This window comes from Petaurus breviceps, unplaced genomic scaffold (genome assembly GCF_028583685.1).
Source record: "Petaurus breviceps papuanus isolate PSGF00001 unplaced genomic scaffold, PetGlider_PUasm1.0 227, whole genome shotgun sequence".
NCBI lineage: Eukaryota > Metazoa > Chordata > Mammalia > Diprotodontia > Petauridae > Petaurus > Petaurus breviceps.
In genome coordinates this window covers 9290675-9316946 of record NW_027185896.1, presented here as the reverse complement: position 1 = coordinate 9316946, position 26272 = coordinate 9290675, and the positions used below count along the sequence as shown (strand labels likewise).

The 26272-nt window shown below is 50.0% G+C and overlaps 1 protein-coding gene across 1 annotated transcript in view; it reads left to right on the top strand.

The window, feature by feature from the left end:
• Positions 1-25589, top strand: part of SLC38A3 (solute carrier family 38 member 3) — a 32804-nt gene extending 7215 nt beyond the window's left edge. Inside the window, exons 2-16 of the mRNA XM_069095675.1 lie at positions 10533-10724; positions 10867-10948; positions 11433-11548; positions 15665-15738; positions 15922-16014; positions 16514-16595; positions 18484-18566; positions 18725-18783; positions 19115-19288; positions 19466-19545; positions 20516-20616; positions 20974-21098; positions 21929-22073; positions 22858-22961; positions 23175-25589. Coding sequence (XP_068951776.1) covers positions 10615-10724; positions 10867-10948; positions 11433-11548; positions 15665-15738; positions 15922-16014; positions 16514-16595; positions 18484-18566; positions 18725-18783; positions 19115-19288; positions 19466-19545; positions 20516-20616; positions 20974-21098; positions 21929-22073; positions 22858-22961; positions 23175-23279 — 1533 coding nt within the window. The 5' untranslated portion in view covers positions 10533-10614 and the 3' untranslated portion in view covers positions 23280-25589. The remainder of the gene's footprint in view (positions 1-10532; positions 10725-10866; positions 10949-11432; positions 11549-15664; positions 15739-15921; positions 16015-16513; positions 16596-18483; positions 18567-18724; positions 18784-19114; positions 19289-19465; positions 19546-20515; positions 20617-20973; positions 21099-21928; positions 22074-22857; positions 22962-23174) is intronic.
• The last annotated feature ends 683 nt before the right edge of the window (positions 25590-26272 follow it).

The following is a 26272-nucleotide window of genomic DNA, read 5'->3' as shown; positions in this document are numbered from 1 at the left end:
ACTGAGGCATGTACACTGTTGTAAATTGTAATTATGCGTTTATTTGTATTATCACCCTAACAATGACATCTCACATTCTATAGCAAAGTTTGCAAAGTGCCTTTTTTACAAAAACCCAAAGTGCAGGTGTCGTTATACCCATTTTATAGATGAAGGAGGGCAACTGGGTGGCATAGAGTGGATAGAATGCTGGGCCTGGAGTTGGGAAGACTCATATTCCTGAGTTTAAATATGTCCTCAGATACTTACTATCATGTGACCCTAGGCAAGTCACTAAACCCTGTTTGCCTCAGTTTCCTCATCTGTCAAATAAGCTGTGGAAGCAAATGCCAAACCACTCCAGTATCTTTGGCAAGAAAACCTCCTAGTGGGGTCACAGAGTCAGACACAGTTGAACAAGAACTAAATGAGCAAGCAGGCTTGAAGGGGTGGTATTATATTTCTGCAACCATAAAACTAGGCAGAATTAGGGCAAGAACTTAAACCCAGGCCTTCTGACTCCAAAGGCAGAGAGAAGTCATTTCACCCTGCTGTCTCTCTCTCCTATTTGAAGTAAGCTCTGTGAGAGTAGGAACTATGTCTTATCTGAACTTTTTACCTCCCCAGCACAGAGCCCAGTCCTCTGCCCACAGCAGATGCTTGAAACATTTATTGAATAAAGATCAGAGTTTGGGAGAGAGACTAGTTATCCTGGGTGTGGAGAAGAGAGGGTGGGGCAGAATACAGAAGGGACCCCCCTGGCTTGAGCCTCACCCCTTCTTCTATGTCTCCACCTGTTCCCAGGACAACTGCACCTCACGTGTCCCTAAGGGGGAAAAAAGGCTCTGTACAAAAAGACCTTTGGTAAATTAAGGCCTCTCTCTCCATTCCCTGAGAAGCCTTTATCAAAGATGTGGGGTCTTCATCTCTGGTAGTGAATTTGGTTCTTCCTTGACAAGGCAGGGTCTCCCCATACCTTCACCCCACCAGGAAAGCGGCCTGTTGCCCTCAAGGAAAACTGGTCCCCAGTGGAGCCTCTTTCTGTTTAGGCCTAAAGAGCAGCCTCTGAGGGCTGGTCCCAGAACAAGGCATGTATTAAATACCCAGACTGAAAAGGGTTCCTATGTCCGAGAACCCATCTAGGGTGCTAAGAAGAAAGTATCTGAAGAGCACAGATGCATGGCCAAACAGCAGTTTGAAGCCTTGGTCTGTTCTCATGTGTCTACCTTGTGAATTATCTATGAATGATCTAGGCTGGCTTCCTCCTGGACCCCAGCATGGGCTTCTGTGAGTTAGTGTAAGGTTGTAGAAGGTAGACGTGGGAAGGTATCTGGGCCTGTGTGTCTGGATGGCCGTGTGTATGTGTATGTGTGTGTGTGTGTGCATGTGTGTGGCTGTCATAGATCTTAAAAAGACCTAAGGCATCATGTCACCTTCAGAATATTTTACCTACAGAGCATCCCTTAGCCCAGAGAGTCAACACTTAATAAATGATTAATGACTGATTTTGAGGCCATCTGCTTATATGAATATATCATCATCCCCTTCAAACTGTCTATTGGTATGTTGGTCTATCAATAAAATAGTCATCTGTTTCCCCTAGATACACCCTCCTCAGGGTTAAACTTTTTTTTTTTAAGGGAAAAGGCTCAAAGTCATTGTAGCTGATACTAAATCTACCATGTTTCTTCTAAATAAGGACAGACAGTTCAGGGACCATCATGTGTTTCCACGAGGCTTTAGGATGAATGTGAGATCTGCAGATGATAGGCCTGGTTTAGATTACAACAGTGCCAGTTATTCACTCCTGTGTGACCTTGGGAAAGTCCCTTCTCCATCTCTGGGATTCAGTTTCCTGATTAGATTGTGAGCCCTTTGAGGACAGGAACTGTTTGCTTTTGGCCTTTCTTGGCATCTCTAGTACTTAGCACGGTACCTGGCACATTGTTCATCTTGGGGTTCATTTATATCTGACTCTTTGTGACCCCATGGACCAGAGCATACCAGGCCCTTCTGACCTGAAGGCATCGTTGACATCTTCCTGATGGGCATCTTTTAGCATTTTCATATTACCCCTGGGGTTTTCTTGGCAAAGATATTGGAGTGGTTTGCCATTTTCTTCTCCAGTGGAGAGATGCACAGTAGGCATTTATAAATGCTAGTAATGGACTCAGACAAGAATATCTTTAAGGTTCATTCTAGGTCTAAATGCTATAAATTCCTGGTATGGAGAAACTCCTGAAGACAGAAATAAGGAAGCTTTGAATTCAGAAGAGACTTCATCTATATATGAGACTGGCTTTGTGCTAGGCTTTGAAAAATAGGTAAGATTTGGATGGATAGAGAACTGGAGGGGAGACAGGTGATAGGGAGAGATACCTCAATTAAAGGTGAGGAGGTAGGAATGAACCTGGCATCTTTGGGGTATGCAGAGGAAACATGCTTGCACAAGAAAGGGAGAGAAGACTGGAAAAGTAGAATTTTAGGATTGTAGAATCTCACAGCTAAAAGGTGCTTCAGAGGTCACCCTACGCCATCCAGGGACCCTTGCTACATTATCCATTATTTCTAGCCACAGACTGAGGCCTGATTATGGCAACAAACTGACCTTAACCACTTTGTGTAATGGTGGCAGCCAGGCAGCAAACTGACCCCTGACTCCATCTTACAAATATCATTATTTAAAAATGGACCAACCAAAAACATGTGAATGGCCCAGGATACCCTATCCCCACTTGTGGAAAAAGGAAACAGTAACCCTAGCCAGGAAATGGGGCTGGCCTGGGAAGGATTGTGGCAGGTGCTACAAGGATTGATCTGGGTCTCTTTAGAATAGGATTCCTACCCTTTTTGTGGGTCAGGGATTCTTGGCAGTTTAGTGAAATCTGTAGGCCCCTGTTCAGAATAATTTTTTGAATGTTGAATGCATAAAATTAAAATACATAGGATTACAAAGAAAAACAACTATTCTGAAATATTTTTATTAAAAATTAAAAACAAGTTCAAAGACCTGGGTTAAGAACCCCCTCTCAAGGAGAAGGCCCAGGGGCTCAGCTCTCACTGCTGGCCCTTTCCTGGTGGGACCAAATCAACAGAAGAAGGCCCTGGGGCTGAGAGAAGGTTAGGGCTTACTTGCTGAAGGCTGTGCCTCCGTGTTCCCTGCCTGGGCTTTCAGCCATGTGAATGGATATGGCCCCTCCAGGGGATGCCCTAGAGACACAGAGGCATACAGAGATGGACACACAAAACCAAACACCAAGCTATGCATACCCAGAACACTCACAGCCCCTCCCACCCTGGATGATGCAACCAGAGCTTGGGTGTGAGGATTTTCAGTGTGCTTAGCAATCTTTAATTAGCTAATCCATGCCCTCCCCAAGCCCCCCAACCCCCCAGCCCCCACCCCTTCTGAGGTGGGTCTGACGCATTCTCACCTGCTCCCACACAGGCAAGCAAGCTGGCAGAGGGGAGAACGGAGGAGGGGGGAAGGGAGGGACTGTGTCCACGAAGGTCCATTTTTGCCTGGTTTTTTCCTCTCCTCCACTCCCTGTTTTACTATATACCTCCAGCCTGGGGCCCTCCCCAATGCACCTGTCCTTGATCTGCCTTCTCCCTCCCTCCCTCTCTCCCTCCCTCTCTGTCTCTCTCTCTCCCTCTCTCTCAGCCCCCTCCCCTGTCTGCCATACTGCCTATTTGCTTCTGACTTTATCTCTTACTCATTAAAGCAAACAGGGGTGTGTAATGTGTGTATGTATGTGAATGTCCGTTCCATTTCCCCTGCCCATTGATTTTCCCATCCACCATGTTTCACTGCTAATATTTTCCCATAGGCCATGCTCACCAACTTGATTTATGGAATTGTAGGTTAAAAAGGGACCTCTCAGGCCATCTGGTCCAACCTCCTTCCCAATAACAAAAGCTTACATTTCTTTAGTATTTTCCTCTTTTCCAAGCATTTTTCTAATGACAACCCCCTGTGAAGAGCATTGACTCTGGAGTCCAAGGACCTGGGTTCAAATCCTGCCCCTATTGATTATCTGTATGCCCTTAGCTACACCCTCAGTCTCCTCATCTGTAAAATGGACTAGTTGGCCTCTGAAGTCCCTTCCATTCTAGATCTGTGATAGCCATATCATCCCCATTTTATATTTTTTGATACTGAGGTTTATCAAGGTTAAAAAGTAAGTTGTTTAGATCCAAGGTTCAGAGTTGGAGGGAACTTCAGAGACTAAGGAACTTCAGAGACTATCTCTAGTCCAACCCACTTATTTTTTATGAAGGGGAAAACTTATCCCAGAGAGATTAATTAACTTGCCCAAAATGTCACGGATAGTAGCAGAGGTAAGAGTTGAACCCAGGTTCTCCGACTTCAGAGCCATTGCTTTTTCCCCTGTGCCACACTGGGAGGGCCATCAGAAGACATCCAGTCCAACCTTACCACAACAGGAATCTAGTCCCAGGCAAATAGTCATTCAGTTTTGACTGCAAAAAAGAGTTCCCTGCTTCCCAGACAGACAGTGCCAGACCTGGAGTGAGGAAGACTCATCTCCCTGAGTTCAAATTTGACCTCAGACACTTACTAGCTGTGTGACCCTGGGCAAGTCATTTAACACTGTTTGCCCCCAGTTTCCTCATCTGTAAAATGAGCTGGAGGAGGAAATAGCAAACCACTCCAGTATCTTTGCCCAGAAAACCTCAAATGGGGTCACAAAGAGGCAGAAACAGTTGAAAAAGCCTAAATGACAACAACTTCCTGGCCCTTCTGGACAGCTCTCATCATTAGGAGGTTTTCCCCAATACTGAGCTGAAATCTCCCTTTGGTAGCTCCTTCTTCCTCTCCCTCCCCTCCTACCCGAACCTCTCGTGCCTCTAGAATAGGGGTTCTTAACCTGGGGTCCTTGGGAACTTGTTTCTAAAAATATTTTGACAGCTGAATTTTAATAGAATTGGTTTCCTTTGTAATCTACTTATTTTATTTTATACATTGAAAAACATTCCTCTGAGAAGGGGCCCATGGGCTTCCCCAGTCCACCCAAGGAGTCGAAGGTACAACAAAGGGAAGGATCCCTGGTTTAGAACAATGTTTTGAGCTCCCTCCTAATGCCTATATGGGTTGGAATGGAGAAGACCCTTCCTACTGTCAAATTTGGTGATTCTGCCTCGGCTTCTTTTCCTAAGCTCTGCCCCACCCCACCCCCACCTCCGATGGAAAAAAACAAACAAACATGATTTTCTCCTCTTTTTGGTCCCTGCACAGTGTTCTATTTACATCATAGTTTGAGGCAGCCTGTGGTACTGGTACACATTGTCAAAAAGACCCAGATTCAAATCCTGACATTAGCAGTGTGGCCATAAGAAAGTCATCTGACATCTCTGAGACTCAATTTTCTTATCTGTAAATCAAGGGAGCTGGACTGCATGGCTTCTGAGGTACCTTTCGGCTTTAAATCTATAATTCCGGGATTTATTCCAGTTTGTCAAGGGCTCCCCAGAAATGTGTGCACTGCCTTGGGAGCTCATGCGGTCATGCTCTGTCTGCCTTTAGACATGACGCCATCTAAGCCATCATCAGAGAAGGAGGAAGAAGAGAATCCTTCCCCCTCCCCACCTAAGCTATGGCAACCTTTTCTTTGAATCTAATCCAAATCCCTGCTAATATGCCTCTTAGTTGAGAAGGAAAGAAACTCTAGAGGTTGGGGATGGAGTGAGGGGGGAGAGTCTCCATTTGTCCTTCAGTAAGAAGACTCAGTCTGGCCCTGGGGGGCAGGGATGATGTTGACAAAATATGGACAAGTTAGGTGCTTTGAGATCACAAAATCATAGCAATTACAGCTGGAACAAACATTCCTTTAACCCCACTTCCTTTTGCACATGGGTAAAGTGAGGCCTGGAGAGGCCTCAATAGGCTTGTCTAAAGGTACACAGAGCCAGGTCTTCTGACTCAAAACCCAGGGCTATGCTTTGAATGTAGACCTCTCAGTTCAAGGTTGGGTAGAACAAGATATAAGGTGCTTTGTGAAGTGTGTGAAAGATGCCAGACCCTCTGGTTTTCATAAGGGTTTGCTCCGGGGGCTGAGAGAGAAAGAGACAGAGAGACAGAGACAGAGACAGAGGAGAGAGAGACACACACACAGAGAGATCTCACCTTGTCCACGGAGATCGGAAGAAAAAGAGAGAGAAGAGAGAGAGGGAGAAGGGGGAGAGGAGAGGGGGGGGAGGGGGGGGGGGGGGGGGGGGGGGGGGAGGAGAAGGCCAGAATTGGAAAGGAAAGCTGAAGGTCAAGGGTAGTGGGAGAACTTGTGGGGTTTGATGGAAGTAATTATTGGGGATCTTGGTAAGGGCTCATTTGGTGGAAGTGAGGAGTGGGGTCTTGGGCTTGGTGAGGTGGGTTAGAGCCCCATACAGTTTCCAGCCCTAGTAGGCAGGGAATGTGAGTTTTGGGAGACGGTACTGAAGGAGTCTTCCCCCTTCTCTGGGTTATGGCCTCTCTGGAGCCAGTGATCTGCTGACCCCACAACACAGTCAGGAGCCCACACTGTGTGTGCTGACTAGGTATTAGGACAAAGAAGTAGCTTTGTTTGGAGGCCAGATCGACACCGCCTGGGGACCTGTCCCAGCCTGCCCAGGCCTGGGGGGGCCAAGGACTCAGGAGCCCTGGTGGGGCCTGGATTCCTCTCTCTCAGAAACCCAGGGAATACCAGGGGCTTTGGAACTCCTTAGCCAAGGGAGCTCTTCAGAGAATCCAGACTGTGGACAGAACCCAGACCTGGCCTGGCATGAAATGGGTGTAAGAGATGGGAAGAGGGGAAGTTTGAGGGTGAGACATGCCTCTTGCCTTCTAAAAGAGCCCCCAGTCTGAGGGAAGACAGTCCAGCTCTCAGGGAGTCTCTGGTCTGAGGGAGAGACCTAGCCCCTGCCTTCAGGTAGCCCCCACTCTCAGGAGAGAAAAAAGGCCTTCCATCAGGCTTCTAGCCTTGGGGTGAATCAAGCTTCCTGCTCTCCCACCACATCTGGTTTGGGGAGGGACCAGATCAGCAGGACTCACCTAGCAGGTATTCTGAGAACCGTTACATAGCAATTCAGATAAACTCAGAACCGACAAAGGACTAAGTTGGTAAGTGTTAGGAGATAAAGCTAAGTGGGTTTAAGAAAGGCTTCTTAGGGAGGAGGCAAATTCATGGGCAGATTCTGAAGGGACTTAAGGATATGAATTCTAGGGGGCCCTTCCAAATGGGGAGTAATCTATAGGAAAGCAGAGAAGTAAGGCCTCCACTTCAGCTGACCGGTCATTTATCATTTCCCTGATGGAAGATGTGTCCCCCAGTGTTCTCCAGCCAAGGCCCTAAGAGCCCTCCCCAGCTTCTGAGCTGATCCTTCTGTGGCAGAATCACTGGTGCCTACCAGCAAGACTGCCCTGGGTCTGAGGACTGGGAGTCCAGGCCTGCATCCTTTCTCCCTCACTGGCCCAGGGGTTCTGCAGTGGTCCAGGAGGAGTGACCAAGGAGAAAGGGAACCTTGCAGCCCCTTTTGTTCCCCCCACCCCAGAAGGCTGGACAGGGAGGAAAGTCAGGGACCTAGGAAGAGGGAGAACATCCTCGGGGCGGGGGGGGGGGTGGCACCTACTTGTTGTTTAAGGCTCAACTTGGGCCTGGGCAAAGCAAAGGGTCTCAGAGTCAAACCCAGGTCTTGCCTGGCTGACTGGAAAATGCAGCACACCTTCCCCTACACCAGATTGCCTACCCTTAGAGGCAGCAAGCAGCATGGACTTGACATTAGGAACATTTGGTTCCCAATCTCAGCTCTGATATTTTTGAGGTGTGTAACTTTGACCTCTCTGGGCCTCAGTTTCCCCATTTTTAGCATGAGGAGAATGCATTATAAACCTTAGAGCACTGTAAAAGTAGAAGCTATTATTATTTGGACTTGGGCTGGGGCTCATGTGTTCTAGAACTCCTATATTAGAGAGCATTGCACTCAGGGAGATTCCCAAAGTGAGTAATGGGCGTGTTTAATGAGGAATAAGGGTCACTAGAACCCAGGATCCTTGCCTTCCGATGCCAAGGGAAACTCAGAGGGCCACAGAGGCTGCATCCTAGCTTGGGGACATTGGCAGAGCCCACAGCACCTGGCATTGCCTGCCCTCTGGGTGACAGCCCATGGCCCTGGCCTCCCTTTGGACAGGGCTCCCTTCCTCTAGGGGCTGAGCCAGTCCAGGATGTCCTGCTAGAGTGGCCCTCCTGGCTTGACATTGCCTGGAGGAGTGGGGAGGGGGTGGGCACTTTGCCCAGGCACCTTCTGGGCATGGTCTGGGTGGAGCCCCCTGAGGGGCCCCAGGCTGGCAATGGACAAGGTACAGAGAGTTGTCCAGGCAATGGGGGCCAACGGGAGGCAGCTGTCCTTCCTCTGTTCCAGGCTGCCAGGCAAAGACTGGCACTAATGGTCAGGGAAGATGGGCATGTTGCCCCATGGGACCCTTAGGAGAGGAAAGAATGTTAGGAAGCAGGGACTGTGGGGATCTGGGGGAGAGACTCTCAGGGCTTCCGTTTGGGGGTCTGAAGAGTAGAAGGAAGAACAGAGACAGCCTTGGACACTGGGTTCTAGCCAAAGTGGGTTAGAGGGGTCTCATTGCAGTGCTGGGTAAGATGAGGACAAATGTGTCTCTCTGCTTACCCTCTCAGAAAGAATATGAAAATATTAGGATCATAGGACTTATAAATGGAAGGGCCTTAGATACCACCAAGGCTAATGTCCTCATTTAGTAGATAAGGAAACCGAGACCCAGAGAGGTTAAGTGATTTGTTCAAAGTCACACAATTACTAAGTAAGAAAAAGTTGATGGGGAAATGGATGGAGGTTCGGTGAGGAACTGACCCTATGGTGACCTCCAGGACTAAAGAATGAACTTCATCAGAAATCAGATTTGTCTGGGACCCCCTAGGGCCCACAGAGACCCCTATTTGAGATGGTCATTCATCCACTATGAGATCAGGAAAGGAACCAGACATCCACGCTCTCTGCCACCCTCTCCCCCCAAGGCAGAGACACCCCCTTCCCAGAGTGAGCAGAGGAGCCCAGAGAGGGGGATGGGGCTGGAGGCTAGACCTGACCAAGCTGCCAGCCCAGGGACAGTTTCCCAGAGTCCAGCTCCTGGTGCACAGAGGGCCCATTGTTCTTGATGCCAGTACAGCCCGGCTCCGGGTGCCCTCCCCAACTGCCTGCCGGGCCTTTCTTGGCGGGACCTCATTCTCTCCTGGTCACCCTCACCTCCCAATTCCCCCCCAGACCCAGTGCCATGTCCAGTCTACAACAGGTACCAAAGCTGCCCTGTGCTAACCCCTAGGCAGAAGCAGCAGCAGCCTGGGTAAATTCCTCCTAGCCTAATCAAGCAAGCATTTATTAAGCCTCTAATGTATACCAGGAGTTTTCCTGGTACCCTTTGCCCATCTAGGAAGAGCCCCTACTGAGGGTGTAGTTAATCCAGGAAGATTTCCCCCCCCCCCCCAGGTCTCCTTAATTTGTGCCCCATGACCCTCAGGGATCCCTAGAATTTTATTCCTACTATCCAGGTGTTTAACCATCCAAACCCTGATGAGACACAGGAATTCCCCCCCCTCCCCCCAAGCCACAGCATCACATAATCTCAGAACTGAAAGGGACCTCCAAGGGCATCTTGTCCAAGGTGTCCAAGACCTTTGGTGCAGGGGAGCCCTCTGCCTCCCAAAACAGCCCATCCCACTACAAGACACCTCTGACTGAAGGAAGTTTTTCTTGCTATCTGCTAGAGATCTCCACTCTGGAAACTTCCATCCATTGATCCTAGTTCTAACTAAGAGAAACAAGTCTCAGCCTAGCCCCAGGGGCACTAGGGATAGTCGCAGTATCTGGCACATAGTAGGCACTTGATAAATGCTTGGTAAATGATTGATTTGTGAGGGAAGGGAGTGTAGTCATAGTCAAGGCTTTGGCAGGGGGCAAGGGGATCCTTGGGCCAGGACCTCTGGGTATGGAGATCTCTTCTGCAGCCTGGACCACTTTCTCAGGTAGCGTCAGGTTGGAAGCTGCCATGGAGTCTGGGGGGCTGATTCAGGGGCCTAATGTTGGGGAGAATAGGCTATTCACAGGAGTTGGACCTCACCCTGTGGTCATCCCTCAGACAGCCAGATAGGCGTTTCTGCTTCCCTTCCAGCCTTAGAGGGGGCAAGGTGGTTATAAAAAGGAGCCTAATAAGGCTAGTTGTGACTTAGCATCGAGAACGCTGTATTCGGTGTCAGATGTCTTGGCTGGGACACTGCTTTTGTCACTTTGACTGCCCATTTGACTTTGGGCAAGTCATTTCTTGTCCTGGGACATCAGTCCCCTCTGCGAAATAAAGGAGTGGGGCCAGATGGCGTCGTCCCTTTGCAGCTTGCAATTAAGGATCGTTTTATTCTTTGTATCCCTAATTCTTAGCCTAGTGCCTGGCCAGTAGTCAGTGCTTAATAAATAAATTAAGTTGAATTGAATTGATGGTCTTTGGTTTCCCCTAATGACCTCCCCCCTCTTTTTCTCGTTAGAGATTTTACCTGCCTTGAAAGCACGTGATCAGAACCAAAGGTTCTCATTCCCCTGCTGCCCACATCTGTGCCCAGTTCAGCCATGAACCCCCCAGAGGTGCCCGCGCCAACAGAGATGGTGGAACTAGTGCCCAACGGCAAACACATAGAAGGATTGTGCCCCGTGGCTTTGCCTGCTGTAGGAGTTGAAAGGTGAGTCCATCATGGTGGGGGAGATAGGACAGGGAATGAGGAAGAGATGCCAGGCAGGCATACCCTACCCAGCTGCACTTGGGGTTTTCTTCTTGACTCAGAAGGGGTTGAATGGGGACACTGTTCCTCCTTATGTCCACAGGTGTGAGGGTGGAAGACCCAGCCATGGGGAAGCAGAGGGATTCCTGCCCCAAAATGTCAGCAAAGAGACGCACTTCACAGATGTGAGCCCAGGACGGGGTGGATTGGAGCTGAGAGGATTTGGGAGCTAGGAATGGAGGTTTTGGAGGGACTTGGCTCAAGAATGGAGGGATGGGAAATAGCCCCAGGGAGGGGAGACCAGGGAAGTCAGAGATAGAAGGTAGGTGGCCCCATGACAGATTCATGGAGGATAGGTTCTGGCAGGGGCAGGGCTAGGGACAGGTATTGTATTCAGATAGGTGGATATGGGCTCTAGAGAGGAATAGAGATCCCAGATGGGGCAGGGATGGGAGATGAGGAATAGGAGTTGAGAGTGGGGTCATGGATGAGAGATCTAAGAGGGATGGTTGGGCTTTGGGGAAAACAAAGGCTTGAGAGAGTGACCTCAGGATATTGGGTGGGGCAAGAAATGGAAAATGGGACATTTGCTCAGGACTTGTTGTCTAGGTGGTGGGGTGGGAAAGGAACCCCTAATACCCCCTCCTCTCTTCCCACCTGTTTCTGTAGTTTGAAGGGAAGACTTCATTCGGAATGTCTGTCTTTAACCTGAGCAATGCCATCATGGGCAGTGGCATCCTGGGGCTGGCATATGCCATGGCCAACACTGGCATCCTGCTCTTCCTGTGAGTGTCCCAATGTCTTCTACACTGGCCCCCCAAATGTCCTCTTCCCTCAGCCTTCTACCCAAACCCCACAGGCATCTCTGCTGTTGGAACGTAGCCTGGCCTGGCCTGACCCGAGTTTCAGGGACCCCTGACTGGAGCAAGGCCTGGGCAATCTGCCTGAACCAAGGGCAAGGAAGGGAGGGGACCATGGCCAAGGGATGGGAGCTAAGGGTGGCACTGGGGTTTCTGACTGAGTCGAGAATCATCCAATATTAACATAAGCAACTGTTACAGCCCTAGCCTCAGCCCCACCCCTGATGCCGGCTCCAGAGGCTGCCCCCAACCAGACACACAGACACACACACACAGAGCTGGGCCCTGATCCTGGGCTGAGAGGCAGCAGGGCGGGGGAAGACAGTACACTGTCTCTGTGTCCATGCTGGGCTGTTTATTCCCAGAAAAGGTTTGGGATTTTTTTTCCTTTACCCTCAAATAAAAACAGACTAAAATAGGACCAGAGAAGTGAAAAACATGGGGTGATGGAAAAGCAGGCCACCTCCTGAGGCCCCAGAGTGACCTGAGCTGCCTCCCTGGACCATGTGTATATGTGGGCAGGCCTGTACCCATGCCTCTCTATGTGTCTTTCTCTATGAAGATCTCTTTGCACCACTCCCTGTATCTGTGTGCATCCTATATGTGCATGTCAACCCCCCTAATCTGGGTTCAAATCCTGACTCTGTGACGGAATCTTGAGCAAGTCATATTTTTTTGAGTCTGAAAGATCAGATCTAGGGTATTTACCTTAAGCCATGAACTTGGGTTTAAAAATGTTTTGATACCTATTTCAATAGAATTAGTTTTTCTATATAATTCTCAGTATTTTATTTTATGCATTTAGAAGCACTGTTCTGAGAAAGGACAACAGACACTAAAAAGGGAACAAGGAGCTTATGGACCTTTGGACTAGACCTTCTCTGGCCTCTTTCAGCTTTAATCTTAAGATCTGTTGTGTGTGCATGTATTTGCAGATATCAGTGTGTGTGTGTGTGTGTGTGTGTGTGTGTGTGTGTGTGCGCACACATGTGCCCCATGCCTCGGATAAGAACATGTCTTCATGCAAACTTCCATCCCAGGAAGGATGGATACTAGTCCATCCATAGTAGGGATGGACTTCTTCGCTGTACTTTGGGGTTGCTGACCAGGTGTCTGTGCAGATGCCCCTTCAGGGAATCTCTCCAGGAAGGGATCTGATATTCTTTGCTCCTAGGCCCTACCCGATGGTATGGGTGAGGGCTCCACCCAACATTCTTTTTAGGGCCAGAAGAGACAATAGAAAGGATGGCGATGATCCCAGCATGTAGCTAAAAGTGGGTTTTTTGTTTCCTTCTGGATCCTTATGTTGCCTTGCTAACATACCACAAGATGACCCTGATTTTGTTCCATCTGGGCCACTTGCCTCAGTTTCCTTCCCCTTCCCCATCTAAATTTTTTAAAATGTATTTTATTTTTAATTTATGGAATAAAAGAAGCATTTCCATGACATAGTATAATTTTAAAAAAAGGTGATTTCTAAGCAGACCCTTTAGGAACACATTCCTCCATCTGTCTCATCCCCCAAAACAAAGGAAAGAGGAAGAACACTAGAGTTTTCCTGGGCACCAAGGATGGGTATGAATCCCATACCTCTCCAGGCTCTCAGGTACGAGGGGGAAAAAGGAATGGATGGGATTTAGGGCTGGCACAGTCTGTCTGTCAAGAATCGGGGAAGGCATGGGGGAGCCTGATATCCCAGATCCACACTCTCCAAAGCCTGTCTCAAGCTAGGACCCTGCTGCTATCTTCCCAGATTTCTGGCATGCTTGAGTTGGGAGGGCAATTAAAAGATAGGATTTCCACTGAAAGGGCCTTAGAGTTGCAGAATGGAACAGCTCAGAGGGGCCATAGAGGTGGTCCCAGGCCATCCGTGCCTGACCAGGGATCCTTTGATGGCATTGTCCAGCTTTGGCTTTCAGGCCTCCAGTAGCAGGGAAGCCCACCTACCACCTCCCAAGACAGCCCATTTCACTTTGGAAAAGCTCTATTAGCAAATTTTTCTTTCCCATCAAACCTGAATCTGTCCCTCTTCAGCTTTTTCTGTAAGTTCTGCCCTCTGACCTCAACAAGAACAAATCTAATCCTTCCATGGCCGTGATGACCCTTTTGGCTAAGCATTCCTAGTTTCTGGTACTTATATGCCATGCTAGGCTTGGAGTAAGGAAGACCTAAGTTCAGATCTGACCTCTGACACTTGGGGGCTGCATGACCTTCGGCATGTCATTTAACTTCTATGTGCCCCAGACTCCTTAACTGTCAAATGGAGATAATAATAGCTCCTAGTTCCCAGGGTCATTGTGGGGATCCCATGTGATAATGTTTGTAGAGTGTTTAGTACAAAGCCTGACTCATAGTATGTGCTAATAAATCCTTGTTTCTTTCCTTCTAATCTTTTCAATATCCCACTGACACTGTTTTGGAGATATGCTCTAGCTTGTCTCTTTCATATACTTTCTTCCTCCCTCCCTCCCTCCCTCCCTTCCTTCATTCCTTCCTTTCTTCATCCCTCCCTCCCTTTCTTTCTTCCTCCCTCCCTCCCTCCCTTTCTTCCTTCCTCTCTTCCTTCCTTCCTTCATCCCTCCCTCCCTTTCTTTCTTCCTCTCTCTCTCCCTCCCTTCCTTCCTTCCTCCCTCCCTTCCTTTCTTTCTTTCACACTCAGGTTAGGTGACTTGCTCAGGGTCACACAACAAGTAACTGTCCGAAACCAAATTTGAACTTAGGTCCTCTTGACTCCAGGGCCAGTACTCCTAGCTGTACCACCTAGCTGCCAGCTTGTCCCTTTCATAAAATGTGGTGCTCAGATTTGAACACAGTACTCCAGAGGTGGCATGGACAGGGCCTAGGATGGTGAAACTATCTCATGCTGTCTCACACACTGCCTCTCAATGAGGTCTAGACCAGGCCCCAGAGCTGGAGGGAGCCTTAGAACACAGAGTGTCTGAGTGAGAAGAGTCCAGAGACACCAGACACAGAATGCTGGAGCTGAGAGAGACCAGAGAGGTTATCCAATCGAATCTCTTTAGTTTACTGATGAGGAAACTGAGGTTCAAAGAGGGAAAGAGACTGGAGAGGCAATCTAATGTTCAGAAAAGAGCATTGAATGTAGAGTCCAAATTTACTAGCTTAGTGATGTTGAGCAAACTACTTTTTGGAGCCTCAGTTTCCTCATCTGTAAAAGGGGAATAACAATGCTTACAGTCCTTGCCTCACAGGGTGGTTGTGAGGAGCCCATTTTGTAGCTTGAAAAATGCTACAGAGAGGGGGCGGCCAGGTGGCGCAGTGAGTAAGAGCTCCAGCCCTGGCATTGGGAGACCTGGGATCAGTTCTGGCCTCAGATACTTGGCACCCACCCAAAATAACTGGCTGCGTAACCTTGAGCAAGTTACTTAACCCCAATTGCTTAAAAAAAAAAAATGCTACAGAGTATTTTTTGGTTTCTATATGATATCATCAATGTGAGGAACTCCCAGCATGGAAATCCCCTTTATTGATGCAGATTGGCAATGGGTCCATCATTTATGATCTTGGAGAGTTTCCTGGGGCACTGAGAGCTTATAAGGTACTTGCCCTGGGTCTCAAGGCAGGTATATGTCAGAGGCAAGACTTAAAACCAATGTTAGCCCTCTATCCATTATGCCATGCCTCCTTTCTGAGTTATTATCCTCATTCCCATCAACCAAGGTCATATAGGAAGCTAAGGCTTAAATTTAGGTCCCTTTACTTCCAATTTGGGGTTTTTCTCCCTTTAGAAAAAGCTAAGTGGTACAGTGGTTAGAGTTGGGTCAGGAAGACCTGAGTTCAAATCCAGCCTCAGATACTGGCCAAGTCATTTAACTTCTGCCTGTCTCAGTATCCTCATCTGTAAAATGGGGATAATAGTCCCTACCTCCTAGGGTTGGTGCGAAGATCAAAGGAGATAGACTTTGTAAACCTGAAAGTGCTATATAAATGCTAGCTATAATGAGAATTCTGCTTTCCCATCCTGATGGTGCCCAAACCTGGGCTTGTTTCTCCCTCACTAATATCCCCTCTCTCCCCCAGTTTCCTCCTCACCTGTGTGGCCCTGCTCTCCAGCTATTCCATTCACTTGCTGCTCAAGTCTTCAGGGATTGTAGGTAAGAAAACTCTTCAGAAAGCAAATCTCTACCACCTCCAAAAAGCCTTTGTCAATTTACCACAGTCCGGGGTAGGAAGGCCCCAGGTCGAGACTTCAGGTACCAGGCCCTAGTATGAGGTTGGAGGGGTCAGACCTCACTGTTCCTGATGCCCTGCTTAAACCCATTTCCCATATCCTTCAGGTATCCGGGCCTATGAACAGCTGGGCTATCGAGCCTTTGGGACCCCAGGGAAGCTGATGGCAGCAATAGCTATCACCCTACAGAACATCGGAGGTGCTACCCTGTGTCCCGCTTCACTCACACCCTTTAGGCAAATGACTTCATCTCCCTGACTTATACTTCCCTAAGATAGGCCCAGGGGACAGAGAGTAGACAGTCACTAAGTCTTTGTGGGAATTTGATCAAGACCCTTTGTATCTTAGTTTTACCATCTGCAAAATGAGGGGATTGGGTGAGATAATCTCTGAAATCCTGGATTAGATAATCTCTAGTCCCTTTGATTCCCTTGCCTGGCTCATATGGTCTCCTGTGATCCCAGCAGGGTTTGGGTGGGTACTCACCTAGAGTTACATCCAGTTCAAGTTAGGGCTACCCCTGGGGTTCTGTGACAACCTGATGGTGCCCAAACCTGGAGTCATCTCTGTCACCACCACCCCCAGCCCTGTCATCCTTCTGCCACTAGTATCCATATGATCCATTGGGAAAGGAATGGGGAACATGGCTGACACTTCTACCACATCTCCCCAACTGCCCTGTCTATCTCCTTCCCTAGCCATGTCCAGTTACCTGTACATTGTGAAATCTGAAGTGCCCCTGGTCATCCAAACCTTCCTCAATCTACCAGAGAAAACCTCGTAAGAATCATCCCTATTCCTGGCCTGAGAAGCAGGGACCTAGGGGAGGGACAGCAGGGATGGTCCTCTGGGTGGGGAGGGGAAGTGAGGTGCTGTAGGGCAGGGGTGAGCCTGTCCTGAGAATCGATGGGTTCTGGGAGTGGAGAAGGTAGAAGGGTGGCTGGGAACTGTCCTGTCCCATAGGAGGGATGTCTGTATACTGGGGAGGAGAGATGGGCTAGTCCTGAGTTGGAGAGGAATAAGGGCCTGTTTGAGAACTCAGAGTGTGGGGTCTGTCAGTGGTTGACATTCTACCTAAACCCAGAAGGGGAGGGGGGTGTAGTGTTAAGGGAGGCCTTAGATACTTGGTTCCCTCTAAAGGAAGGAGGAAGAGGTGGGGTTATGACAGCCCAGGCCAGACTATTTCCAGGCCAGGACCTCCCCTTAGTTTGCTCAGCTCATTTGCTCCCAGGCTCACACCCCTGGGCCTGGGGCCACGAACCAGGAATTCCCCACCCCGCCCCCTCACTGGGACTGGGCTTCTCTCACAGCCAGGTGCCACGCCTGGGGCCTGTCACTTTAAGGAAGCACAATTTGGTCTTGGTACTAGTTATTAATACTCCTGATGGCCTTTCTGTGCCCTTTTCCCTCCTCTGACCCTCTCCCCCTTGCATTTCTCCTCTTCTTCTGCTGCTGATTTCTCCCCCTGCTTCTCTCTTCTGACTCCTCTGTATTCCCTGGGATCAGTTTTCAAGAAGGAATCACCAAATTATCAATGCTTCTCTAGACCCTCAGCTCCTCTTCTCTCTCCTGTCCCACTTTCATTGGGGGATGTCAAGTTAAAGCTGAGGATTTCAAGGCAATATTGAGGCAAAATGACTTATTTAGCATTTTTAGACCTGCATAGGGGTCTCAGTTCTCTGCTGACTGATTTGTTGATCTTGTGAAGGCCCTTTCATCTCTCTGGACTCAGTTTCCCCGTATATACAATGAGGGAGGCTGGAGCGTATGATATCTAAAGCCCCTTCAGCTGTAACATTCTATGATCCAAGAATTCCAGGGTTTCCAGAAGGGCCTGCCTTTGGCCCAGGGATAGATGTCTCTGCTCTCTGTTCCATTTGCTGCAGGGGTCGAGCAGGGGAGGGGAAGGGGGCTCGGTGAGGCTTGTGGGAGCCAGACCCAATGGCAGCTCCCCCACCCTCATGGGGGAGGTGAGTGGGGGAAGGAGGAGGAGACTGGCCCAAGAAAGGGTGAGGTCAGGGAGAGGGTTTAGCTCTTAAGCTCCTGCTATTTTTAACTCAAGGCCTCTGGGGCTAAACCCCCCCATAGCCTAGATTACACCTAATGACGTAGGCTCTATCTACATCTCTGCAAGCTACTGGGTCTAAGGCCCTGCTCCTGCCCACACAAGGAGCCTTCCCCTGGACCCAGCAAGGGGACTTCAGGGTCTGTTCCCTCCCAGTCCTGGCCACAAGAGGGCTAAGGACCAGCTGTGCCTCTGGGATGGGGGGTAGGGATGGGGGAACAGATAACTCAACTGGGAGTAGAATCAGGATTCCAGGAGATTCCTGAGGAGCAATCCTCCTTCCCAAATCCTCATTCCCAGGCCACCTGAGGCCCCCTCTACCCTTTGCCCCTCGTCCCAGTTCCCTCAACATCTCAGGACCTTGCCCGACCCATATCCTGCAAGGAGGCTCATCCTGGGCTGCTGGGGTCCACTGGGCGAGGCCAAATCCAGGGAGAAGGTCAAGAGGGCCAGGGCCCTTGGGACGGGAAGCAGGGGGATGCCAGAGGGCAGAACCATGTCTCCCCCTTCACACCAAGCATCCCTGAAGTTGGGGGCCACACATCTTCAGAGGCAATTCTGACACCTTCTGTTCTATGCCTCTTTCCTCCTCCTTCCCTCCAGGGATTGGTACATGAATGGGAACTACCTGGTGATCCTGGTCTCAGTCACTATCATCCTGCCCTTGGCTTTGATGAGGCAGCTGGGTAAGAGGGGGGGCCAGGGCTGGGCAGAGGGGGAGACACTGGCTGCAGGGGGAGGGTGGGGAAGTGGGTGGTCCTGGTGCCCTCAGGGAATGGGATGGGGCTGGGGTGAGGACAGGGGGACAGGCCTTCAGTTCTCACCCTCCCACCTCTTCCCTTAGGATACTTGGGCTATTCCAGCGGCTTCTCTCTCAGCTGCATGGTGTTCTTCCTGATTGCAGTGAGTGAGGCCCCCTGCCCCCCAGCCCTGCACCCACCTCTGAGGTGGAAACATGGCCCCTCTCTCCAGGGATCCCATCTGTGAGGGGGGAGACATGGTCCTAACCTGCAGGAGACTCCAATGTCAGGGGAGAAATAACTCTGCCAATTTACTTCTGGGGGAGAGAAAGAAGCTAGGTCATAATGGGTAAACTCTGAGCATCTGGGACCAGACAATAGGGGCATTGCTCAGGGCACAGTGTGGGCTTCCATACATCCCCATCACTGACCATGAGCACAGTGGGCCTGACAGTGCCTGTGTTGGTCACTAAGTAGCATCCTTACTCTCCCAGGTCATCTACAAGAAGTTCCAGATCCCATGCCCACTGTCCACATTCTCTGCCAATGTGACAGGCAATACCAGCCATGTACAAATCATCATGAAGGATTCCTCGGGTGGGGACCCTCTCATCCAGGCCTCCAACACTGAGAGCTGTGCCCCCAGCTTCTTTACCCTCAATACACAGGTGTGCTGGGGCCAACTGGGGCCAGGTGGGTGGGTCCCAGTCCCCAAGGGTGGAGAGGGAGGGCCTTGGAACACTGAAGTCCCTCACCTCCAGGGTCACAGATTGGCTGGGGGTTGCTCAGGCAGGCAGGGTAGGCCCATGCCTCAAAGGGCCAACAACACCTCCTGTTGTTCACAGACAGCATACACCATCCCAATCATGGCCTTCGCCTTTGTCTGCCACCCAGAGGTGCTGCCCATCTACACAGAGCTCAGGGAGTGAGTATGATCAGGGTGAAATGGGAAGAATGCTGGATTTGAGGTCAGAAGACCTGGAGTCAAATCCTGGCTTTGTTACTTCCTAAGTGACCCTAGGCAAATCACTTAACCTTGGTAGGTTCCAATTTCCTCATTTCTAAAATGAGGGGAATGAGCTAGGATGACTTCTGAATTACTAGCTCTAAATCTGTAACCCTGTGACACTTCTCAGAGGCAATGGGAAAGAATGGAAATAACCAGGATCTGAGAATTAAGAAAGCTCAGTTTGCATCTGCACTCTTCCTTATTAACTGTAAGAACTTGGTCCCTTTCCCTCCTAAGTCTCCTCATTTGTAAAATCTCTGATACCATGTTGCCACTTGAGAGACAGTAGGATATGATGGGAAAAGCCCTGAGCTGAGAAGTGGGGTAGCTAGATTTGAATCTAGTCTCTTACTTACTAGCTGTGAGTAGAGCAAGCCCATTTTTCATCTCTGGGCCTCAATTTCCCCATATGTAAATTGAGGGGGGTGGGGCAGTAGAACTGTAAGGGTCCTCCCAACTCTGACCCTTTTATGTTCCATATCCAAAGGTCCTTCCAGCTTGGACACTTCATGTTCCATATTCTAAGGGTCCTTCCAGTTCTGATCTTCTGTGAAGAGATATAGTGGACCAGGAACTGGGCTTAGAGTAGGGATATCACTTATGTTACCTTTCTCACAAGATTAAATGAGACAATATATGTAAAGCATAAACCTGAAAGTAGGACATATCTATGGCAGTAATTGTTATCGTTCTCAGGACCTGACCAGTTCTGATGTTCTAGAACTCCAAGACATTTGTCTCTTGCTTAATCATGTTCCTTTCTCGACACCCCACCCTCCAAGAATAGAATTCCTTCCCAGGCATTGACTATTTGGGGAGAGGGGAGAGCAATCTCTGGTGTGAGATCAGTCCCCTCCAGCTTAATCTAAACCTTGCTCCCCTACAGCCCCTCTAAGCAGAAGATGCAACACATATCCAACTTGTCCATTGCCGTCATGTATGTGATGTACTTCTTGGCAGCTCTCTTTGGCTACCTCACCTTCTATGGTATGAGAAAAGTAGGCAACAGGACTGCCATAGAAGCTAGATTGGAATGTGGGTCTCCATGGCTTGGGGGAAAAGGAAGCTAGGGGTCAGAGGCTATCTTCCCAAAATTTAGGTGGGTCTTCAAAGTCAAAGATCAGTCAAGTGATGGCAATGCCTGACCCAGTTGGGTCTGGGAGGGCAGGGGTCACAGGTTGTATCCCCTAGACCTGGGGTGGATCTGGGAGGCTTTGGGCTGATGCTATTTCCTCCAAACTCAGGTAGAAGTGGGAGGTGGGGAGCTGTGAATCAGGGGCGGTGTCCCGGTCCCAGACTGGGTTTGGTTATATGAGGCTGTGTGTCAGAAGCTATATCCCACAGATCGGGTGGAATCGGAGCTCTTGCACACTTACAACAAAGTAGACCCCTTTGACGTGCTGATCCTGTGTGTCCGAGTGGCCGTGCTCACAGCTGTCACCCTCACAGTCCCCATTGTCCTTTTCCCGGTGAGTTGGCCTCAGTCCCTCAGGGAGAGCTCAGGCTTCATAGATCATAAGCTCATAGAACCATAGATTCAGAGCTGGAAAGGACTTTAGAGGTCACCCAGTCCAGCCAGTTCATTTTACAGCTGAGGAAACTGAGACAAAGAGAGGTTGTAACTTGTCTAAGAACACACAGCTAGTAAGTGGCAGAGCCAGGATTTGGGCTCAGGTCCTCTGACTCCAAATCAAGCACCCTTTATATTCCACCATGATTTCTTGGGGTTGAGACAGGGATAGCGGAAAAATCACACCAGGTTCTCAGGTGAGGAATCAGGTATGAAGGCTACAAAAACCAATCCTGGAAAGCAGAGCTCTCTCCAGTGGGTTCCACCCTAGAGCCAATGGGATAGAGTAAAAACACAGAACTTGGAGTCAAAAATCCTGGGTTCAAATCCTGATCTCCTACCATGTGACTTCAAACAAGTGTCTGAGTCTGTTTCCCCATCTGTAAAATGGAAATAAAAACACTTGAACTGCCTAGTTTTCATAGAATTGCTATGAGGAAAGCACTTCGTAAATGCGTGAAAGTCAGAGAAAAGGTGTGTTTCCCTTTTTGCTCCATCCCACTGAGCCAGCTGATATGTAGAATGGGAACAATGCTTACATGGCCTTTCTTGGGGATTGTGACATCTACAAAGGAAACACTTTGTCAGCCTTGCTTCATTCCAGAATTAGGAACTCCAAGGGAGTGGAGTTACAGCTCCCACCCCCCCCCCCCCACCCCCCGCCCTTGGGAGGGCCAGCCAGCCCTGCGTGCTTGGCGATCACTTCTCTCTCCCGTCTCCCACCCCCAGGTCCGGAGGGCCATCCAGCAAATGTTGTTCCCGGACAAAGAGTTCAGCTGGTTTCGGCACACGCTCATAGCTGTCATCCTGCTGACCTGTATCAACCTTTTAGTCATCTTTGCTCCCAACATTCTGGGCATCTTCGGAATCATTGGTGAGAATCCTAGCTGGGACCAGCCACCCGGCCTCTGGGACGGCAGAGGAAGCAGAGACCGGGTAGACCCTGAGCTTCACTAATCTTTGGCAAGATCCTAGGTCCCTCCCATATCAACACATTTCTTCTCAGTCAGAGAAGCTGCTTACTAATGGGCCCATTAGCACATATCAGCATTGTCTCTTTTGATAAGTAACTCGTTATTTTTGTGTTGACTCTTTTTGATCCCAAGACTAACTGTTGGCTTTTTTTTTTAATCCTCTTTAAGCTTCTTAGAGACCCAAATAGGGCAGATTAATTAAAAAAAGAAAAAGCTAAAACATTCAGCTGATAACTAAAGCATCAGCACAATCAAAATCAGAGGTGTGTTGGTAAAAGGATTACATTTAGTCTGAGAACTTGGGTTAGAAAACTGTCTTTGCCTCTGCTTCCCTATATGTGTGACCTTAGGCCTCTCTTGATAGCTGGGTTTCCCCATCTCTTTTTTTTTTTTTTGGAGGGGGAAAGGCAGGGCAATTGGGGTTAAGTGACTTGCCCAAGGTCACACGGCTTATTTTGTGTTAAGTGTCTGAGACCAGATTTGAATTCAGGTCCTCCTGACTCCAGGGCTGGTGCTCTATTCACTGTACCACCTAGCTGCCCCTGGTTTCCCCATCTTTAAAAATGAGGACTTCCTACTAAATGGTTGTCTCCAGCCCTGGGAACATCAGCCAGAAGAGAGTCCCTGCTCCCTTTGCTGGCCTGCTGAGATCCTAATCCCTTCCCCCATTACCTCTTCTTCTAGGAGCCACCTCGGCCCCCTGCCTGATCTTCATCTTCCCAGCAATCTTCTATATCCGAATCGTGCCCAAGGACAAAGAGCCACTGAAGTCCACTCCCAAAATATTGGTACATAACTGTGCCCCCCAGCTCCCCCTCTGGAGCCTCTGAGGATAGTGTGGTCCTGAATCAAGCAAGGGAGGAAAGGGATTGCACCTCTGGAAGGAGCTCACCCTGGGCCCTCAGGCAGAGGCCCCAGCCCATGTAGACATACATGACTGGGGCTCTAAGCTCGGAGGGGAAGGGCCTCCTCCAGTGACGCCTTCCTTTTTCTACCTACAGGCCGCATGCTTTGCAGGGTTGGGTGTTCTCTTGATGACCATGAGCCTGAGTTTTATCATCATTGACTGGATCTCTGGGAACAACAAGAGTGGTGGCAACCACTAGAACCCGGCATGGCCTGGGGTCAGCCGTCACCCAGCCACCTGTGCCATTGCCTGCCAGGACTGCTAAGCTGCCAGGGCCCTAGGCTGGTGGGGGGAGGAGGAAGGGAGGACATTTTTCACTCAATGTGTGTTTTTGTCTCGAATTATTATTATCCCTGTTGAGGATCTTTAAAAAAAAAAAGGGGTGGGGTGGGGACCAGGCCTTGCAGGGGGTAGAACTGGAAAGGCCAGTACATTGGGTTCCTTCCCTAAGGGGCATGGAGGCCTCAGAGGCCGGGACTTGGGTATCCTTCATCTTCCCTCTTGCAGTCTGGGGAGGGCTGACACCTCTTAGGATATCCCCTGATTGTCTCCACCATTGACTGCTCCCCTGGAGAGGTGGGGCTCAGCAGGGGACAACCTTTGTGCTCTGAAAGGATCCAGTGACTCTTCAGGAAAAATGGGCCAAATCCTCCTCATGCTCCTGAGTCCCTGGGTTCCCAGGCCTCCTCTCTTGTCTGCTGGACAAAGGCTTCTTCCACCCTGTCACCACGTCCCCCTTTCCACATAGGGTCTAGAAACCAATTAGTAGGGGACAGGAGGGAGATGATTAGTGTCCAGAGACTTTTGTTCCTGGCCCTCTTTGCTTTTTATCACTGGGACTGAAGAGAATCCTATTTGTAAAATTCTGAGGTTCAACCCTTGGTAGACAGAGCTAGGAAAAGGTTAGTTCCCTCCAGCCGAACACCTCATGCAGACAGTTGGGAGAAAAATGTGATTCCATCACCTCTGCTAAGAGGCTGACTGTGAGATCACCTGAGCCGTCCTGGTGCCTCCCAATGTCACCACTGGTAAGGGAATTCCATGGGATGGGAAAGATTTCCTGCTCTCAGCAGGAAAGGGGGCATCACGGGCTGGGGGGCCCTGGTGGGAGACGTGCTCTCTTTACACAGGCAAGGGCAGGCCCTGCCGCCTCCACTGACCCCAAACTTGCCCTTTGTCAAGAAGGCTCGCCTGTGCCCAGCCCATCATGGCTATCCCCTTAGCCTTGAAGGGGGTGAGGCCTGGAGACCACTGCAATAACTTCTGGCTCCCCCTTCCCACTCATGTATACTATTTCTCCCTCCCCTATCAATGCTGCTCTCCACTGGTAGCGTGAGGTCTGTGTGGCAGAGGTCTCCCCCCTGTTTTAGGAAAGTTATGGTCTCTGCTGTACCTCATCCCAAGCTAGGTAAACCAGGACCACTGCTGGCTTAAGAAGCTCAAGCTTCCATCCTCATGTGGCTCTTCTGGGTGTGTGTGACAGGAATAGACCAGGCCCCTGGCAGACACCCCTACACCAGTCCCTCTGCTTGCGGTCTTGCCAGTCTCCCAATTCTGACTGGTTGGCCCCTTGTGATTGGAAGTAGGGGGAAAGTTGAAACCCTGAGCTGAAGGTCTGTAACTACATTGTCTGTGGCTCATTCTGGAGGAGAGGGGTAGCTAAGGTACCTGGGAAAACAAAGACTTTTTGAGAAATGCCATCCGAGGACATCCTCCTGGCTATATTCTGGGAGGTGTCTGGGATGCCTGGTATCCACATAATACACATCCATGAGTGTATTACCTGGTGGTTTACTCAGGTTGGGCCACACAGCTCCAGTAGGGATGAGCAAAGAGAAAAGCCAGCTTGAGCAGGTCCCAGTGCCCAGGTGCAGGAGGCCCTAGCAGGGGGAAACATGGAGAGTTGTGAATTCTCGAAGCCATCCTCCTCACCCTGACACACACACCTCCCATCCAGGGAGTGAGAATCCCCTGCCTGGTCTTAAGCCGGGAGGTGGGAGGATAAGAGAGTGTTCAGTGCCAACCCCTTCCAAAGGCATCGGAAGCAGCATGGAGAGAGGAATAGCCTTCAGGGGTGGGAGCTGGCAGCCTTCAGCCGGAAACCCCCTTCCCTCCCACCTCCCCAATCCCTGAGGGAGGGGAATGAGGAGTGGGCTGAGGAGACGTGAGGTGCATTTCCCTTGAGTTCAGGACTAGCCTTGTGAGCCAAGCTCTGGCTTCTGAGAAACTCAGTCCATGGAGAAGCCTCCCCAACAGGGAGGTGGGAAATGTTGGGGGGGGAGTGGGAATGAGCTCCCTCACCACCACTCCCCCAGGCCACCGGAAGGCCCGAGGCTCAGCAAGCTGGGCTCCCTGCTGAGCAGGCCAGGAGAGGGACCAGTGCCCTCTCCCACAGGTTGCATTTCCAATCCTCTATCCAAGTGAGCTCCAAGCTTGGAAACACTGAAATCCAGCCCCCACTGACACACCACAGACCTTCTTAAGAACAATAAAAGTTGGTGAAAACTGAGGTTAAGTGAGACTGCTCTGTGGACCCTGGGCTGACACCCACTCTAAGGATGAGGGACAAAGCCAGACATAGCAGGAAACTGGCAGGAGGTCTGAGGAGGGGGGGAATGTCACTTCTAGCCTGGTTGGTGTCAAGGCCTTTTTCTTCAAAGAGGCAAGAAGCTCAATCATTGAGGGATAGGGGAGCGAGGGAGTATGTGGGGGCCCTCAGAGCCAGGCCCCATGTATGCATCAGTCTATGGATATGGACACAGGGGCCAGGAGTCTCAGATTCCTCATATTCAGGTCTCCAGCACGAATCCAAGAAGCAGGCTTCTGTGGATAATTTAATTTCTGCATCCCCCCCAACTCCCCAGCTCCAGGCCTCCAGCTCCCCTGCCTGGTCTGGCCCTGGGCCACCCTCTCCCAGGGGCAGAGACAGCCCCAGGAGCTGGCACCAGACTCTAATTAGAGCCCGGGTCCGGGGCGCCACAAAGGGACCTTGGGGCACCTGTCAGTTAGTTAAGGGGCCAGAGGAAAAGGCAACAGGAAAAATCCAGTTTGAGCCTTGTTGGGTGGCTGCCAGCTGGGGAAATCCCAAAAGAAAGGCCTTCTCAGGGCCCTGATGATGGCTTTGGCCCAAGGAAGTTCTGGCAGGAAGGGTACAGGACCATCTCTGTGGGAGGGCCTTCCCTGGGGGGCTGG